A 16,836-nucleotide genomic window follows, 5' to 3' on the forward strand; every position below is an offset into this window, starting at 1 on the left:
GCGGAGATGCAATGCTATTATTGGTACAGGAATGCTATTCCTTGGTAGTGTCGGTAGTGACCAACCGAAATGACCTTGCTTCCTATCTTCCTTCGGTCCTGCATTCATTATTCATTCACACTAGATTAGTAAGCCTTAGCTTTAAGTTGATATTTTAACCCTTTCAGGACGGATGCGTCATATTGACCCAGGTTTTCTATATGGCAGTACAAAATACCACAGTTTCTTCGGAAAACTTATGCCTTCAGTTGTTATCCATACATTTTACTATGTCCACTAACAATACACGTCCAATCATTTCTTATAAGCCAATCAACGTTGAAACCAATTTAATCATATTTGATGCTTAGTCTGCGCGGCGTGTGAGTCGAGACAAGTCGATCTCACCGCGAGTGACGTGAGACGACTAATGTTAATCAAATGAGAGCGTGTCGACAATTGTCACCTCACTCGACTCGTCTCACCTCACACGCCGCGCAGAATAAGCCCAATTTATATGCAGAGGCGTCGCGTCCACATGTGCAGCATGTGCACTGCACAGGTGGGAACTCGTTCATCCTAGCAAATCTGTACAATATGTACTACTTTCCATTATTAAATTCGATAATTTTCTTAATAAAATAAAAGTTATCCCATTTCAAATATCTCTATCATTGATAGCTTTCAACGGAATTTTCATCTAGCAAAATATCGGTTGTTTAATTTTTGCTATGCCAATCAAACGAAAAAGCTGTTTCGTGCGACGCGCGATCTAAGACCTATTTTTTTCTTCGCGCTCATTGCGATGCATGCTACGCAACACTTAGTTCCACGCTACATATCAAACACGTGCACTCTCATCGGGAAACGCGCTGCCTGCGGATGAGAGAGGTAAATGAGTAAATCAATCTACGGGAGAGATTTCGCTTGCTCTTATTTTGCCCTGGCGCTTGGGGTGTGAAGGTCGGTCAGGTGCAACTTTTCCGATTTTTCAGGCGGCTGACGCTAGGATTTTTTTTCAAGCTTGGCACTTAGTACTCGCGCTGCTGTTTTCTGTACACTACTGGTTAAAAACCTCGCTTTAACATACAGTATTAGCGCGGTGGTGCTTGCGATGGTCAATCAGATGACAATCTGATAATTAACCCTTCATCATAGCCAGCATCTTGACACTTGTGGTGTGTTTTAAGAGCGAGCATGTTTCATGATGCGTGCGCTCAGTATACGATGCTACCGATCTTTTAATCCTATTACAGCAATCTAGAGTCCAGTTCATTATAAATCGTCACTGATGACTCGCATTATTAGAATTATTTGCATATTCAATTTTACAATTTTCCCATAATGATCACTTATCGTTAAAATTGAAAATTTGTTGGTTGAATTGATAAATGAAACTGAACAACTCGATTAGCATATGAAATCATAAATATTTTGAATAAATTGAAAGATCAGAAGTAAATTATATTTGAAAACGACGGTTAGTAACTATTGGTTTATTAACTTAAATACCTTGGGTTCAAAGGTACCTAATAATGACAAACATAAAATAACACTAAATTTGAAGTGCACAGGTTGATAATTAGACCACGCGACGCCTCTGTTTATATGAGATATTCTTGATTTGTTAAATTATCCTCGAGTATCGATTAGATGATGTACTAGATTTACCAAGGCTCTCACTGTTTGCTTTTTAAATGCACATAGGGAGCCTGATCCTATTCTAGGATTGAATTTTACATGGGCTTTAATGGGTAACAAGATCTTATGAAACCAATGATTTGAGAATTTTGAATATATCAGCTAAGGTGTCCGTTACTAGGGATCTCCTCATATCTCCTAACAATTTATTATATTCCAAAACATTTCGGATGAACTAGAACAAACCAAAAATATTTTTAAGCATGTTTTGGTTTTTATAATATGTCTAAATAGAAAAACCTAATTCCATACGAAAAATATATGAAGAAAGAAGTCGTCCTGAAAGGGTTAACGTTATATTCAGTAACTCGATCACAAGCAGAAGGGTCTGATCGTCGTGTGTCGGCTTCGACCAAGCGACGATCACTCCCTTCCGCTTTCCTAACTCTTGCTCACTGACCACACTCACATCCTTCATTTACACCGAATTTTTATATTTCTTTGTTTACTTTCAGTTTTGAGCTATTTATGAGTTGCTTTAAGTTTAATTCTCTTTCTATTAATTCTAAAACTCACAAAAAAACACCACAAAACACCCAAAATGCAAACCAATCGAAACTACATACTTACACTACCTATCGTCACCATCATCATCGGTCACCTTCATCATCACACGCGATCATCACGCACACATGTGCACCGCCAACCAAACCGAAACCGCACCGCATATGGTCAACCAAACCAACTTCCTGGGCGCAACTCTGTTGGCTACTAAAACCACCATAAAACCCGGAAACAACCGTTCCCTCATGATGATTTCTGATTGTTTTGTGCGCGGCCCAATTCCCACCAAGGCAGAGTTTAAAACCGGAAGTGGTGGAAGCGGCATCGGAAGCAGCGGAGGACTCATCGTTGGAGGTGGTGGTGGCGTTCGATGTGGAAGTGGCGGTAAGCTGGTCCATCAGTTGACCGGGGGCAGCGCCAACGACGACGAAGGCTACGAGGAGAGCTTGTACTTCCAGCCGACGAGGACCCTACGGAAGGATCAGCAGCAGATCTATCACAACAGTGGCAGCAAGTAGGGGGGTTGAGCGAGGGATGGGGTGCTTAGTTTTTGAGGTAAGTTTGGTGGTTTTGGTGTGGGGACTGGAGGGAATTCAAGGCAGAGAGATGTAGCTACGATTTGGCATCCTAAGATGAAGTTGGAGGTATCCTGAGATCAGTTGACGGGGAAATAATTCGTGAGTCAATTTCGGTTTGCCGTATGACTAGCCGAGTGGTTAGAGTCCGCGGCTACAAAGCAAAGCCATGCTGAAGGTGTCTGGGTTTGATTCTCGGTCGGTCCAGGATCTTTTCGTCATGGAAAGAGGGTATCATCGTACCTGCCACACGATATACGAATGGGAAAATGTGAACTTTGCCAATGAAAGCTCTCAATTAATAACTGTGGAAGTGCTCATTGAACACTAAGCTGAGTAGCAGGCTCTGTGCCAGTGAGGACATAATGCCGAGAAGAAGAAGTATGCCTTGCTAGAACTGTGATGAGTTCTTGCCATATCTATGGTAAATTTCTTTCATGATTCTTAAGATTTCTTGGATCCTGATTGCTATACTACTAGTATAGTAATTTAATAATAGATTTCTACGAAATATGATGATGAGCTCGTAGCATATTTCTTATAAGAATTGTAGAGATCTTTTGCTTTGACGGATTCCGATAGAATCCCTTATAATTTTAAGAAAAAATCCGTTAAGTGATTGTGCGCAACATTGCTATTTTTTGTAATGGATTACTTTCAAAAACCTGCGTGAATTCCAAAATGCATTATTTATCGATATTAATCAACTTGCATGCAAGCTTACGATCTTGTATGCAGATTTATGGGGTTTACCCCGTTTGTCATAATGCCATTTGGCATAATGCCGTTTGGCATAACAGTTGTTTTGGCATAATAGTCGTTTGGCATAATTTGAAAAATGAAGATACTGCAGTGGAACAGTTATATGCGGGACCATAAGATGCGTGATAAAATGCCATGTTCCTTTTTTTCGAATGACATGGAATAACTTAGGCGTTGGATACATTTTTGTTAAAAATGCCCTGTAATATCCCGGACATAATGACCGCGGAAGTCATGTATGATGTAATTCCTAAAGAGCTTTATTGGATATTGGTTTCTTTGAAAAATGAAGATTAGAAGTATATCCTATCAATAACTGACAACGGAATGAACGATCGTGAGCATTTTATCCACACCCTTTTGCTTAACAAACGGCTATTATTCCAAATTATGATTATGCCAAATGGCATTATGCCAAATAGCTGTTATGCCAAACGACTGTATGCCAACGGGTAGACCCGATTTATGTGCATATTTTACAACAGAAATAAGTTTTTAGGTCCTACAGAGTACGTATCAACGAAGTTTGTGATACTTTCGTAACTAAAAAGGTAGGTACTCTGATTATTTGGAAAACTATTATATCTGGTCAAACTGAAGAAACGACGAGTTTCGTATGGCGATTGCAAGCATGTCTAAAAATTCAATTGAATCGATATTAATTTGTGTAATTTCAATCCCACCACAGATATCAGATGTCCATGCTAGAACAAAAACCTTGTGAATCGCGCCAAACAGAGTATTGCGTCAATGAGTGGTGAATATCAGTATCTTGAAATACTTCATATTCACCAATGGCATCGTCACAGGAACTTAATGATAACAGCGCCACGACGATGTTGCTACTCATGTTACCACTTGAAATGACCGTTAATTGTCTTACACAGTTTTACAATTGGACTCGAACGTCCTATGATCATACTATGTTCATTGAAACAGTTCTCTTGAGACTTTTCTGAATCACAATCCGGACATAAACCGCTTAGTTCTTAAAATATGTGGAGCTATGAAGTTAGTTTTAACAGTTACAAATACACTTACATACATTTTTCCAGGAATCTGTATCTGTGAAATTCCCGAAAAAAAAAGACTCAAAAAATAATTCCAGAGAAATTTCGGTAATTTTTTTATAACTTGGGGAAATCCCTGGAAAATAAATCTTTAGGAATGTCTTACACTTTGTTTGAAGGTTTCTTCAGTGGAATTTTTATGGAAAATTATGGGCTATTTTTTCAAAGAGCTCCAGGCATCCTTTGGAGAGTTTCCTAAAATATGTAATGATTAATATATGGAAGTGTTACTTGAAGATCTTCTTCAAGTAATTCCGGGAGGGGTTTTTGCTGAAATCGTTCGGCTAACTTATGGAGTATTAAAAAGTGTATATAACTTAAAGGTAATCTAATTCAAAAATATTGTAGGAGATGTGCTAAACATTTTCTAGTATACCTGCACGCAACAATATATACCACAATTTCTGGAGCAATATGGAGCTAGGTCCTTTTCTTGCCACTTTTGATTTACTTCGGCAGCGGTTACTGAGCTAATACTGTGTCACATATACAACATTGGGCAATACATTTGCTACTTTTTTGATTTTCCATACAAAATGACAAGTTCCGGTTTGAATAAAATTTTCACAGCACGTAAGACGCAATACAAATTTTAACAGTATTTTTTTCCAATCACAAGTTCAAAAGAAATATCGTTTTAACTTAGTTTTAGTGTTTGGAAAAAAATATTTAAAAATATTTGTTGAAATTCAAGCAAAGTCTGGGATGTAAACAATTGATTTAAATTGATCCATATACAATTGAGATCCATCCTATCAAAGTTGCTAATTTTGTATGGAAAATAGAAAAAGTTGCGAATGATTTGTCCAATATTGTAAGTGCTTCCTATTGCAATGTTTCAGACGATTCGGCCGAGAAAACTATCCTATGTCAAAACAAATCGGAAGTGTCCAAGTAGTTAAGTAAATTTAAAGATAAATTCTGGGATGCTCGTAAGATCGATTATTCGTCATATTTGTGGAGAAACCTTCGAAAATATGTCTATACGAATACAATAATGGATAATCCGCTGTAGAAGTTCCTAGAAGCATCCAATAAAAATCGATGAAAATAAAAAAAAATAATTGAAAAACTGAAGATTTTTAATATAACTTTCTGTATGAGTCCTTGGATGAATTCCTGAAAATAATCTAAAAGAAATTACCTAGAGATATTCGAGAGAAATTTTAGACAAAATCCTGCAAAATTTTTGAGAGATTACACTAACGTTCCTTGCATACTTCCCTAGAGAAATAGAAAATCCTGAAAGAAATTCTTTGAGAATCTCTAGAGGAATTTTGATAGGAGTCTTCTTTTATCGTCAACTCTTAAAATCTTTGTAATGATTCTTAGTTTATTTCTGAGTGTTTCAATCAGATAATCTGCAGAAATCCCTGTAGAAATTACTTGCGGAATCAGTAGGAATGTTTTTGTGTAAAGGGGTTATCGTATATCGTGTGGCAGATACGATGATACTTTATACCCAGGGAAAACAAGGAAATTTCCATTACGAAAATATCCTGAACCGACCGGTAATCGAACCCAGTCACCTTCAATATGGCTTGGCTTTGTAGCCACGGATGTTACCACAAGGCTAAGTAAGGCCTCTTTTTCGATAACTAAAGTGAATCATGGAAATGCACAAGTAGTTCTTTACCCTAGATAATTTTACTCACAAACCTCCATCAACTGAAACGAAGGACTTTGCTTCAAGCCTCTTCGAAACTAGGACGCCAAACAAATCAGAACAATGCTCACCAAATTGATAGCCATAACTAACTGGCCATGAATGCCCACCCCTCAAAAACTGTCTCTGTTTTAATCAGCAAACGAAAGAGGGTAAAACGTGCAATGAAGCAAAAAGTTGTCTCAGATTGAAAAAACAAAGAACTCGACACCGAAAGCTGAGAAAAGTTTTCTTTGTGCAAAAATGTGTCTCTGCCTCTTGAGTTTTCCCCCATCCCCCTTCGAGTTTTGGTTCGAGCCTGCCAAAGTTTGTTCAATTGTTGAAGAGTGAAAAACAAATGAAGTCTCCAACTATACTGACAGGCACTATTTCGGCTGCACAATCGGCTAACAAGTGCCATCGAATGCTGCTACATAACTTGTTTCACGCGTTCGACACGAATCAAGAGCAAGAACTCTGCTGAGAGTCGCTTCATCTGCCCCGGTGAATAAAAGTAGCCACTAAACTAAACCGAATCAAACACAAATCGAGCCAATCTGGCTTAATCAACTAGACAGCAGATAAATTAGAGTTTTTTTTTTTAATGGAATGATAGTAAACGAAAAAAAGAGTCTATTTTAGTTTCCTGGAAATATTTTTATTTTAAACGCAAAATGAACATATTAGAATTTATGTTATATCTCCACACCATTTGCGCTAAACTGAACAAATCACTTCGAAATAACATAAATATATTTAATGTGTATAAGTGCGTCAAGCTTCGGAGAATCCTATACGAGAATTATATCTATTTGTTTTAGCGGAACCATTGTAAATGTGTTTTCTTCATTTTAAATTAGCTATTTATGCAAAGGAAATCGGATTGTGAACTAAGGCAGAAGCAGCGGTAGACGCGAAAAAAAACGCAAACAAACAATAACAGAAAAGTATTAAAACGACGAAATTCGGGCGGCTAGAGGACTCCTCAATACACTTGTTTTGGAATGCTTTTGTTCCAAGCGCCGCGGCCAGCTTTTTTAACGAGGTAATAATCTTACGGAATATGACGTAATCAAAATACAGGAAAAACTATACAGATTTATTTGTTTTCAAGTTCGTTTCGTTGACGTTTCGTTTTTATCGAATTAGCATTAGTAGAGTGCAGAAGCGTAAGGGAATGGTAAGGCAAAACCGTGAAAATATTAGAAAGCTAGCGTATGGTTGGCTTACAAAAACGAATTTATACGAAAGCGGAAAGGAAAATAAGACTACAAGCAGTACAGAAGGCAGAAATCAATTGAACGAAATGAAAAAAAAAAGAAGTACGACAAACCGTGAACAGGAAATGGAACAAACGAAATTGGAAACTGAACAATGTGTATTTGCTATACAAAGAAAAATGATTAAAAGGATTATTAGTAGATGATGTGAATTCGAAAGCTGGAAGTAATTTAAATAAAGAGAATCGTGAAAGTAATGATGCAATGGCGTTGCTTGTGATTTATCCGAAATTCCTTTTTGTTGTGCGAGAGTGAATCAAATCAAACACTGGTCAGTAAGGCATCTGGCCGCTGACGTGAAGTATTGTTCAAACGCTACAAGAAACGCTAGACATATTGGCAATATTCTAATGCAAGGAAACGGGTAGAGCTCGGCGATATCGTGGAAGACCATAAATGAATTGGCTGCGACTCCTCAAAGGTCGGGACAACTGGATAAGTATCATCCAAGGCCGACGAAGATGGAGCTCCACAATACGCTTCACAATGTGATGCTACGCGGTGATTATCTAGGTATTCAGGTAGGAAGAGCAACGTCACAAGACAATGATAGGCTAAACCTTTATATCTCCTAATAGGTGTATGTATACAGGGTGTCTACTACCTGAAAAAACAGGAATTATCAGGGAATTACGATCACAATCAGGGAAACTATAAAAAAAAAACTACAAATTAAACTTTAACACTTCACTTTTTGCAAAAAAAAATAAAATACTAAAATCACTTGTAAGGCGAGCAAATATCTTTAAACTCTAATATGTGTTGCTTATCTTGACAGATAGGCCTATTTCGTCTGCGACTTACAGACTTCTTCAGTGTCGAGTGCACGACAGTATTTTTTTGCAAAAAGTGAAGTGTTAAAGTTCAATTTGTAGTTTTAAACATACTTTAATAATCCCTCCCCTAAATTTAATATAAAAAAGTGTCAGGGAAATTATTTTGAGGGAGTAATTCGTGATAAAATACATTAACGACAAAGGATTTTTGTGTCAAAACAATAGGAGCAATAAACCATACAAGAAGGATAAGCGAGAACAAAGGGAACACCAGCGACATTATTCTTCTATGGTTTATTATTTCTACTGTCAAAACCCAGAGCTACCATTATTTCCTAGAAAATTCTCTTCAATCGAGAAAAAAATTGGGCTGCGCCGCTATTTCAGCTGTTCAGTGAGGATCCTTCCGAGTATGAAATTTTATCGACTTACCATAACATAATTGATGTTTTAAATATCTCTATACTTATTCGGTGCAAGAATAATATATCTAGGACTGGTAGCAAGTTTCTTTTTTAAAAACCATTTTTATGTAGGTTTCTCCAGATGTTTTATTTGGAATACTACCACGAATGTAAAAAGGGTTTTCTCCAGAAATTCTTTAAAAAAATCATCTACGAATTCTTTCAGTAGTTTTTCTAAGTATGCTTACAGTACAGAATTTGTTTCAGGAAATCCATGAGCACCTCAACGTTACTAGCTCCAATAATTACTACCAGAGATTACTTCGAACAATTTTCCAAAGACGATCATTCCTACACTATTTTTTTTAGATTTCGTCCAAGAGTTCCTTCACAAAAAAACCTGCGAGATATTCAGAGACTCATTTTTTTTTTCTAATTATCTTGATCAACAATCTTGAAAATCTTCTAAAACTTCTTCAAGAGTGAGCCCTTTTAGTAATCCTTATTCATCAATGGTGACTTAAGATCATACACAAGTTTTAACAGAAGCTACCTTAAGATTTGCTTTAGGAAATCGATTTTTTTAAATTCTTAGTTTTCTAGAAAATTTTGATTCGCATTTCCTTGGAGAAACGCATGAAAAACTCTTGGAAGAATGCTTGAATGAAAATTTGAAATCTTTCTTGAGATATCTTTTAGAATTATTGGAGGAATTCCCAAAGAACTCTTAGGTGCAATCTCTGGAGCAATTCCAGAAGGTATCCTTAGAGTAATTTATAGTTAAAATCTTAAAGACAATCTAGTTGGAAATCCTGAGAAATCCTTGGAGACATCTAGAAAAGTTGCTGGATGTATATTCCAACATGTTTTGAACAGGATTGAAGGATCGAATGTCCTAGAGGACTAAGGGATTTCTTGAAAAATATCTGAAATAATATATGAAGCAATTCTTGGTGGAAGTCCTGAAGTATTTTTGTGGCATTTTTTGGAAAAATGCTGGTTTCATTTTGAGAAAAACTAAATTTTTGGAGGATTTCCTATGAAAATTCTTGAAGAGTTTTCATGGGAAATAATCATTGAATGAATATCTGAAGAAAAATGAAAATCTCTTATGTAAAGATATCTGTCCATCCATCTAACATGAAGAAATTATTTGTTGTAATTTCACGAAAAATTGCCGGAACAAGTTTTAGAAATATTCTCAGAGAAACGTCTGGCTTGATCACACTTTTTACTCTTGGTTCCTATTTAGGGCCGATTTCTTCACCATGGCTTAAGCGGTAAACCACGCTTACCCATATAGTTAAACTAGGTTTAAGGCCTAAGCGGTGGTGAAGAAATTGGCCCTTAGTCTCTTTTTTCAGAAAAGAGGTTTCTACATTTCCTATTTTCAAGACACTCAGACACCACGTTTTGAACGTTTTCGAATGAAATTCAACAATTCTCGAAGACTTATTCAAACAGACTCAAGTCAGAAAAATTAACAAACTTACTTTATCAATCCTACGTGTTTCGCAGACGAAATTCTACAGTAGGCCGTCCCTTATTTTTCGAAAAAGCGAAATGTTATAAGTTCGTCATTGTAAAGTGCTCGTTTTGGTAAGAAAAAAATCTGGTAAAAATTTGAAGTCTGTTCGTACTCATGCTGCGTGCACTAGAGCAGCGAGCTTGATTTTGCGCACGGGGCCATTTACTCTTAATACCTTCAGGGCCGTTGGGGGACCACTTAGCGACCACATACGGATTTCACATTTTTACCTGTTTTTTTCTCACCAAAAACCCAAAACTTAACAATGACGAACTTATAACATTTCGCATTTTCGAAAAATAAGGGACGGCCTATTCTACACGTTCCGCTCTAAACCAACTCGATTTTTCACTTTTAGAACGTTTAATTTCCTGATTTACAAAACGACGAAGTAAGATTCTCCACTTTCACAATCTAACTACTACTTTCGCCGCTCCGTTTTTTGGGAGACAAAATGGCTTAACCACGAATCAAAACTAAACACTACTTGAGTCGGTTTTACACTGGTACAAAAACGTCGTAAGTAACTGATTGAAACGGCTTATCATTTTGTCATACAATTTTTGTGGGAAATGATAGGAACTACCTAGTGTTTTACCGCGAGCTGATTGCATGCAAAATTTAAGCGATACACACGGTAAAAAAAAAATGTTAAAAAGGGGATTCATTTTAAAACAGTTTTAGAAGAAAGGTTGTGATTCTCCTTAATTAACTTTCTCAAAACCGTATGAAGGTTACTTACGTCGATTTGAAAAAGTGATCAAGAATTGATAATTTATCTAAATCACGAATAATCTCTATCACGAATTTGTGACAATGTGAGACGAGGGGGAGGGAGGGGTCCTAGCTAGTGGACGTAGCATTTTGAATCACGTCGGTAAAATGAAGGGAGCAGAAAAACATGGCATGCAATTATTTTTTATCAAACTTCTTTCTTTGTTTGACTTATAAAGTAGGGTTATAAAATTCATAGGACATTCATAGGACAAATAAAGTAGAGTTATAAAATTCATAGGACAAAATTGAAAAAAATCTAAAAAAAAATTAATTTAAATTATTTAAAATCCTTAAAATAATTATGTAAATATTCTATTCATGTCTTCAAAAAATAATTTATAAATAAACAAATTAAAAGTTTAATAAATTAATTAAAAATCAATGCTTTAACGACTTGGAAAACATTGTTTTAATTTTATTCATATTTTCTGTTAGAGCTTATTTCTTAAAAAAAACATATGTTCGTTTTGGCAATCATTACATTAAAACAAGATATTTATTCCGTGAATTATGCTTTCAATGTTTCAGAAGATCACCAAATCAACTCATCTATTTGTTTTGATATATCAATGCTCTTGATGGAATAGCCTGAATACAAGTTGATGGAAAAGCCTGGACAACAGATTCAAGTGTGATCGAAATTGTTCTATCATTCAATTTTCTTAAGAGCTCGGTAATTTGAAGAAAGATTATTTTTAGTATTTACCGTAAAGTGCCCTAATTCAGCGCATTGCCTAATTCCGCGCATGTCATACAAAATTATTTATATATGGGACTACACATCAATATTGCAGCAGCTTTTAATGCCATTTGATGCTACTATGATTTAGAATAAGTTTGAATCACAAATAAAAGTAAATAAGGCATTTTTACGGCGTAAAAAAATAATTAGTGGAGGCCCGTCTAAGTTGACGCAATTTTTTCAATTTCCTTAGCGTCCGTGCTATGACTGTAGGACACAAACAAACGCGATTTCTTTATTGAAAATATTTATTGTTTTATGCAATATTCTTTGGAACTACTTTGTTTCATGATGCTTCTATAAAATCTTATCAAATATTAGCATAATAATTGAGTTTTATCCCAAAAAGTATTGCGCGGAATTAGGACACGTCTTTTTTCATAATTCCCTAATTCCGCGCACTGTTCTTCGCAGAACAATAAACAAGTAAAACATGCTAACTTCGTCTTCACATGTAACTATTTCTCTGAGAAAGTATCTTCATGCATAAATACGTTTCGTGTGCAAGCGGAATATCAGGAAAGCCCACTTTTACAGGGAATTTAGCGGCCGTTCAGAAACCACTGTTCATTCATAGTGGGAGGAAAAAAATTATCCAAACACCAAGGTCCAAAAAAAAAATCAAAATTGTTGTGTGAACAATAGACCACAAGGGGAGAGGAGGGTAGTTCTGAAAATCAAAAAAAAAAAACCCACGTGGTTTATGGACAGCCCCAAAGGATTATTCTATGCATCTGTAGATACGAAATTTACTTAACATTGTGAACCACAAATAACATTGCCAATGTTCACTTGATTGCGATTCTTATTTATATTATACAATCCCTAGGGGTCTTCTATAAATTACGACACACTCTCGGGGAATGATTTACGGAAACGTGACGATCCATACATAATTTACGAAGCCTCGATACAAAAAGTATGCGAGGGGAGAGGGAATGAAAATAGCCATATGTTGTGTGACGTAAGAAATTTAAGTTTCAGTTACCCGTGGCATTAGTGGCTATCAGTAATTGAATTGTTTAAAACATATCGACTCCAAGCAATAATGCGAACTGGACCTTGTATTGTATGAAGAGAATACAAATATAAGGGTAGTTGGGGCGGCTTCGCGAATGGGGTGGAATGAGTACCCCTTGAAAACTGCATAAATTTCTTCTGAAATAACATGCAACCCCCAAAGCTGACATGGAAATGAAGCAATAGGCATGTTAATAGTGAGTATTCTGAACTCAAAGAAAAAGGAATAGATTATATTCTAAATAACTGCACATATTGCCCCGAATGGCTCTTACAAATTCCATCCAATTAGAATGTTGATGTTTGACTGTCACAATGTTTTTTAAAATTTAATCTTTTTGTACAGAAAGTTTCTAAATTCTAAAAACTTTCAAGATTAGTGAATAAAATAATTTATTTATTAGATTGTATGAGATAATTTCACAACCTAAAATAGGGTGCTCATATCACCCAATCGATAAAGATAGACACGAAAAATGTCAAATCTAGAAAATTCATTCGTGAACTTTCTAAGACAACGGAAATCGTGCGGATCTAGTGTATTGATCTAAAATTTGTTGGAAATTATACAAAGATCCAAAAATTCCATAATATGTTTTGCACTTCTATCGACTTTTCCTAAGGTAGCCAAACTGCCCCACTTTCCCCTATACGAAATACACACGTACCAATGCCACGGTAATGAAAATACTATAACGAATGTTATCTTTCTTTCATGTGATAGCCAAAAAAATAAAAAAACGTAGAAAAATTATAAAAACGGCTCATACAAAACTTTACTTTTTTCATACAAAAAGTGTTATGGAGGGGGCGGAGGGTTGAAAATGTTCAATTTCAGCGTTACGTAATGAATGAATTCCTCCTTACATTAAAATTTATGTTAATTTGATTGTTTCGCGAGTGCGCGAAATTTGGAAAGGCGTTTAAAAAATGCGCGGAATTAGGCAATTTCAACGAGTTTATTTCAAAAAAAAAATCTCTATTGTAAATTATGAATATAGTTTAGTTCATATTTTTCAGATTATCTAAAACAGATTTGCTAGCGATCCACTCATAAAACTTTTTTGTTGATGCAATACTAATTTTTAATAAGCCATTTGAAGTTTTATTCCTTACCTGCGCTGAATTACTGCACTTTACGATAGTTGTTTCGTTGTAGGTTGTGTAAGATTATTTCAGTATGGGAAACGATAATGAAGTTAAACTGAAATAATAATAAAGATGAATAATTTGTATGATAATCGCTAAGGTTGTTCTAACATTCTAAATATTACTAGTGTAATCTTTTCTTCATCTGGCCACTGATTGCTAAATGGATTTGAATTTGGATAATAATGACGAATATCCATTTCAAATTAAGCTATATTGTTGATCATTTTCATTGAAATCTATTTTTTAACAACGAATAATTAGAAAACAATACTCTAATACAACGAAATTTCTTTTCAACATATAATAAAATCTATTGTACTCCAACTCGTTACTGTGAAATTAATCAATCCAATTGAACATTTTTCCTTTTTTTCTATATTTTCAGCTGTAAACTTGTTTTTCATGATAACATCATCAAGTAATACAATTTAGCCAACAACTCAAACAGGAAAAAGTTTATTCAAAGCTGTTCTCCAAATTACTTTTGAGCCCTACTGCATTTCAAACTTGTATTCATTAGATTATCGTTACGTTTCAGTGAGTAATTAATATATCAAACTTTGTGCTGAACTCCTGAATTCTAATTTTTTTTTTACCCAATTGCTAAGGAAAACAAATAAAAAATGATAGGGGTGGGGTGTTTGATATGCTACGTATTTTCCAAGGGGGAGTATCAGCATTTGTGGCAAAATGCTACGAGGGGGAGGGGGGTGTAAAAATCAGTGAAAAAATGCTACGTCATTTATGGACGGCCTCTTATTTGAATAAAACTTAAGCTTTGGCATTGTTAGCACCTTCATATTGGAATAGCTTCAGCATGCTTTAAAAAAATGTCTAGAAGTGTTTAAATAACTATTAAAACTAAAACACTTTTAGTTTGTTTACGCCACATAAAATTAAAGTATTTCTCGAACCTGGAATTATTTGGTAAAACCTGGAAATATCAGGGAATTTCATTTCGGTAAACGAGTGATTGGGTTCAATTCTTGGTCGGTCCAGGATCTTTTCGTAATAACAATTTCCTTGACTTCCCTGGGCATAGAGTATGTTCGTACCTGCCACACGATGTACGCAAAAATGGTACCTTGACATTGTCCCGTGATAATGGAATTTGAAGTAATGCAATTCTAAAAACTGGAACTAGCAGAGATGGTCTTCGGGTATTCGATATATAAATATGGTAAAAACAGAGTTGTTCATGTATTTCACGTAAATTACAGTTTTGATTACCGATAAATCGTAAATTGTTCTGTGGCCCTGTTGATAACCTGCTGGACTACATACCAAAATCTGGTTTCAATCCTACACAATCTGAAGTTTTCCATGTAAACTTATTTGTTTTCGATCGCAGACTGTGCTTGTGACGTAAAAAAATCATACTTTTAGAGCCTTACAAAGTTTACCAAATTGCAAAGACAAACATATAGAATTAAGCTGTGTAAATGCTACATTTAATGGAGTTCAACATTAAACAAAATAACAACGGATATTCTAAACTTTGCATTGTTTTCTTCCATTTTGTATCGCGTTTTTAATTTAATTCCATAATTCCGTTTTTAATTTAATTCCATAATTCCATACACTGCTAAAAAAACTTAACTCGTAAAGCATTCCTTGACGTATACTTCGCTTCGATGTACAACAGATAACAATAATTGCATGTAAAATAAACTGAATCTTGAGTACATGGGTTCACCAAGCTAGCCAGAATATTGTACTACAAGAACTAATTTATTTACATAATGAAATTAGCTCCTTATTGCCTTAAAACACTTGAGCCTATGGAAAATCAGTTAATTGTGAAATACTTTGGCGGCATATAAGTGCAATGTGCCATTGAAAATATTTGAATATGCTCAAAAGTATAAGAATGCCTAATTAAACTATTGGAAATAAGTGTTTTCAATGGTTACGCTTCCGAAAGGACATAACTCCAAATTTCGTCTATCTTCTCATTCAAAACTCTTCCCAGAACTTACAAATAACTATATAATCCAACTTTGGTTCAAATTTTAATGTTATATCTATCCTGATAACCACGGCCAATGAAAACTCGTTTGAATATCTCAGATTTCTTTAGAATTAGTGGACTTACACATTCAAAAGGGCGTAACTTCAAAACGGGCCCTACGATTTTTTTAAAATTTTGCCCAGACATGCAGCTTAGCTATAGAAATCGACTGGTGAGCACAGATTTGATGGAGATTTTTTTCTGATAATAACGGTCAGGGGAGCACCGTGCTAATCCAATTTCTCTCGCCGTTCCCTTACGGTACCTATCCATCTAGTATTCATTGCTTTCTTCTCCATGCTCCCTCTTACTTCGAGCAAAATAGACCGATATGCCGATAAATAAGTTCAAAATAAAAATTATTACGGTCGATACCTTTGTATGTAAAATGTATTATTAGAGATAACAATTTTAATCCTGAACTAGCACAAAAAAGGTAGTTTTTTTTGATAACCCGTTATTGAGCAGAGAAATCCAAGTTGCCAAAAGCCAAAGTAATCTTTTACTTTGTTTATTGGGCTCATTCACAAATTTTATAACGCTGAAGGGGGTGGGTGAGTGTCCTCAAGATGTTACAGTTCATACCAAATTCAAAAAATATTCATATAAAATGCGTTTCGAGCGGGTGGATGGGTGTCAAAAATGACCATTTCTGGCGTTATGAAATATGTGAATAATGCGATGTCAAAGTACGGGATTGCATCGAGTCATGTTGGTGTTTTAAGAGCACTTATTCTTCGGATTGGATGAATAAGCCCACTGAAGACACCAACTCGATTTGATGCAATCGCGTACTTTTATTAGCGTTGTAAAAACTTGTGCGATAGTCCAGTGGTGAACGAAATGCGCATTACTTTGAATGACGCGCCTTCTTTTTTGCTTCTTCTTTTTGGCATTAACGTCCTCACTG

At 35.5% G+C, this 16,836-nt stretch overlaps 1 protein-coding gene across 7 annotated transcripts in view; it reads left to right on the forward strand.

The window, feature by feature from the left end:
- LOC5570297 (segment polarity protein dishevelled) overlaps positions 1-7,713 on the forward strand; it is a 50,427-nt gene extending 42,714 nt beyond the window's left edge. For 2 of the 7 annotated variants that reach the window (XM_021853440.1, XM_021853442.1), the window contains exon 4: positions 2,479-2,891. In XM_021853440.1, coding sequence (XP_021709132.1) covers positions 2,479-2,702 — 224 coding nt within the window. In that variant the 3' untranslated portion in view covers positions 2,703-2,891. Of the gene's footprint in view, positions 1-2,135; positions 2,409-2,474; positions 2,892-6,619 lie in introns of those variants that run through there. The other 5 variants (XM_021853443.1, XM_021853446.1, XM_001659012.2 and 2 more) reach the window with 3 other exon arrangements.
- The last annotated feature ends 9,123 nt before the right edge of the window (positions 7,714-16,836 follow it).

The sequence above is a fragment of the Aedes aegypti genome, chromosome 3 (genome assembly GCF_002204515.2).
Source record: "Aedes aegypti strain LVP_AGWG chromosome 3, AaegL5.0 Primary Assembly, whole genome shotgun sequence".
Lineage (NCBI taxonomy): Eukaryota > Metazoa > Arthropoda > Insecta > Diptera > Culicidae > Aedes > Aedes aegypti.